Genomic DNA, 2,500 nt, shown 5'->3' on the forward strand with positions numbered 1-2,500 from the left:
TTTTGATCTTACTGCAACATCATATGTGAAGTTACACTCAGGCCTAAATCTAACAGTATTATGAACCCCCCCCCCCCCAAAACAATCATTTCTGTATAGTGCAGAAATAGTATGTTTATTTTAACTCCAGATAAGTCTTAGGAAGAACAAGATTTTTACATTTTCCAGGTAGTAAGGTGTTTTTTCATTGTCAAAGGAGGGCCTAAAATGAGTTTGGGAACCACTTCTTTTATATAACTTCAATTGAACCATTCACTTGAAGCATTTTAGTCATATTTTAGTCATTTTTTTAACCTGAATTTTTATCACAGATTGTCACATTTCTTTAAAAGCTGAATAATTTAGAGATGTCAACAGGATGCCGTTTACAATCTTCTGACTTTGAAGTCCACCAGCTATTACAGGGCAATATGTTGTGACATTATATTTCTTTTCATTGTCATACTGATTGACAACAGTCAGTTTCAGTCCAAATATTCAGTTCATCATATCACTAAATATCTTGACAAGGTTAATGTGTGGAACTACATGCTGTTGTGACCATTTCCGTCTCTCCCACACACTCTCTCTCTGACACACACACACCTCTTCACCAGCCAGATGAGGATCTCTGCCACGAGGGGGAAGTTGGGAGTGCGGAAATTCTCCATTGAGATCAAGCGTGGGTAGCCAAGGGCCCGCGTCATCTCAGTGAAGTCTACACACACACACACACACACACACACACACACACACACACACACACACACACACACACACACACACACACACACACACAAACAAACAAACACACCAAGCAGAATAGCCTGTCAAGAGCAGCAATGTGCCAAATATAATCTTACTAACAACAAAAGGGCAAAAAGAGATGAACAGGATATAGCTTTGTTAAAACAAGATCATATGAAATGATGAAGAGGCTTATATGTGCAATATTTGACCCTGTAAATACTATTTATGGCTTACAAAACAATTGTACAAACTTAAGTAAAGTAATTCAGTTTTCACAACGGATAACAGCAAATAACATTACTCACTTCTTAAATCCCTGTAAGACATGGTGTGATCACAGCGAAGGAGTTTGCTGTCTAAAAGGTGGAGGGGTAGGGGGTTACATCATCCATCCATAATCAAAATGCTGTAACTCAGTGGCTGACCTAAACAGGTGGTTATCCAGCTATCTATGTTGAATAATACCATCTGGTAATACAATACGGTGAATAGAGGGGCATTGGCGTAACGACAACTACTATGACAACTAGGTTGAGAATGAGAATAAGGGCAGAATTCTGCTTGCTATGATAACTTACATTGCAAATAACAGCTATCAACATTGCAACAATAAATAGCAGGCTAACATTACACACAAATATCCTAAGTATACGATGTGATCATGCTTAGAAATGTTTCTATCATAAAGGAACTAACAGTAAGCAACGTTAGACTATCATTCGTTACTTGGACAGTACCGTTATAATTGTGTTATCCTTGCTAGCGGTAACGTTAGCTATTTAGGATAGGTGCTTATGCTAATATCAGCTATGCTAGCTAATTTACCCAAGCCAAAACATGCACGGTTCAAAAACGACTTGTATAACATTAACCTTGTTACTCGAGAAGCAGAGAGAAAACCACCATATCAATATTATGTATAATGTCTACTTACAAAATAATGGATAAGACGAATATAGCTAGATGGCCTAGCAATCTTGCTAGCTACATGTATGTTCACTGGTCTTAGCCTAATGTTGACTCCTGTTACAGTCGTCTCTATGGCAGCCGAATTCTAACGGATACTGGACTAAGACAAACTTTGTGACATGGAAGGTAAAACGCTTTTCTCCCTCCGCTCGCTGATGCACATGGTAACGAATGACAGTTTCAATTCACAGTTGGTTTTTACCCTAATGGAACTGTGGGCCTATTGAATTTGGTTACAAAGTGTTTTCAACGTCACTCCGGTGATTTATGTGATTTGAAAGATTATATGGACAGCGATTTAGAGATGTATCTGCAAAGGGATTGGTATATAGCCTAATAATTGTTAACCTACCCTATAGTAGGTTGTTACTTTTTCAACGCTCCATCAGCAGCTGGCATAATAAGATAAAGGACATTAACTTTTTGTCTAATAATTCAGAACGCTACAGATGAGTGAGAAATTAAAGGCAACTGTTTCCAAACTGAGGACCCCCGTTTTTAAAAACGCGTTTGGTGTGTTTCGGCCCATACACACACACAGCGGCGCGTATGAGATATAGCTCAAATAAGCCACAGGTGACGTGCAGAGGAGGGGGCGGCAGGTCTTGGACAAGTGGCGCGCGGCAAGAATCAGGGGCAGGCACAGAACTTCATACAGAACCTGGCAAATCCATATCACACAAAATCGTGTCTCGCCTTCACTGACGAATTTGGAGTCTAACGAATTCTGAGCAGGTAGGCTACGTAATTGATTCATTTTTTTCCACATTTTATTTCCATTGTATTTCAGTTCTTGAATCCA

The 2,500-nt window shown here is 39.2% G+C and overlaps 2 protein-coding genes across 3 annotated transcripts in view; one reads left to right on the plus strand and one right to left on the minus strand.

Annotated features, from left to right (window-relative positions):
- The window catches only part of cluap1 (clusterin associated protein 1), a 12,464-nt gene extending 10,672 nt beyond the window's left edge, over positions 1–1,792 (minus strand). Inside the window, exons 1-3 of the mRNA XM_031560889.2 lie at positions 1,664–1,792; positions 1,035–1,085; positions 586–697 (exon numbers count right to left, since the gene is read on the minus strand). Of these exons, the coding sequence (XP_031416749.1) occupies positions 586–697; positions 1,035–1,056 (134 nt within the window). The 5' untranslated portion in view covers positions 1,057–1,085; positions 1,664–1,792. The remainder of the gene's footprint in view (positions 1–585; positions 698–1,034; positions 1,086–1,663) is intronic.
- A 449-nt stretch (positions 1,793–2,241) lies between these two features.
- Positions 2,242–2,500, plus strand: part of LOC105910517 (glucagon receptor-like) — a 28,037-nt gene continuing 27,778 nt past the window's right edge. The window contains exon 1 of one of the 2 annotated variants that reach the window (XM_012839243.3): positions 2,242–2,433. The gene's annotated coding sequence lies outside the window, so the exon portion shown is untranslated. The remainder of the gene's footprint in view (positions 2,434–2,500) is intronic. The other variant, XM_031561476.2, reaches the window with a different exon arrangement.

Source organism: Clupea harengus, chromosome 23 (assembly GCF_900700415.2).
Source record: "Clupea harengus chromosome 23, Ch_v2.0.2, whole genome shotgun sequence".
In the NCBI taxonomy this organism is placed as follows: Eukaryota; Metazoa; Chordata; class Actinopteri; order Clupeiformes; family Clupeidae; genus Clupea; species Clupea harengus.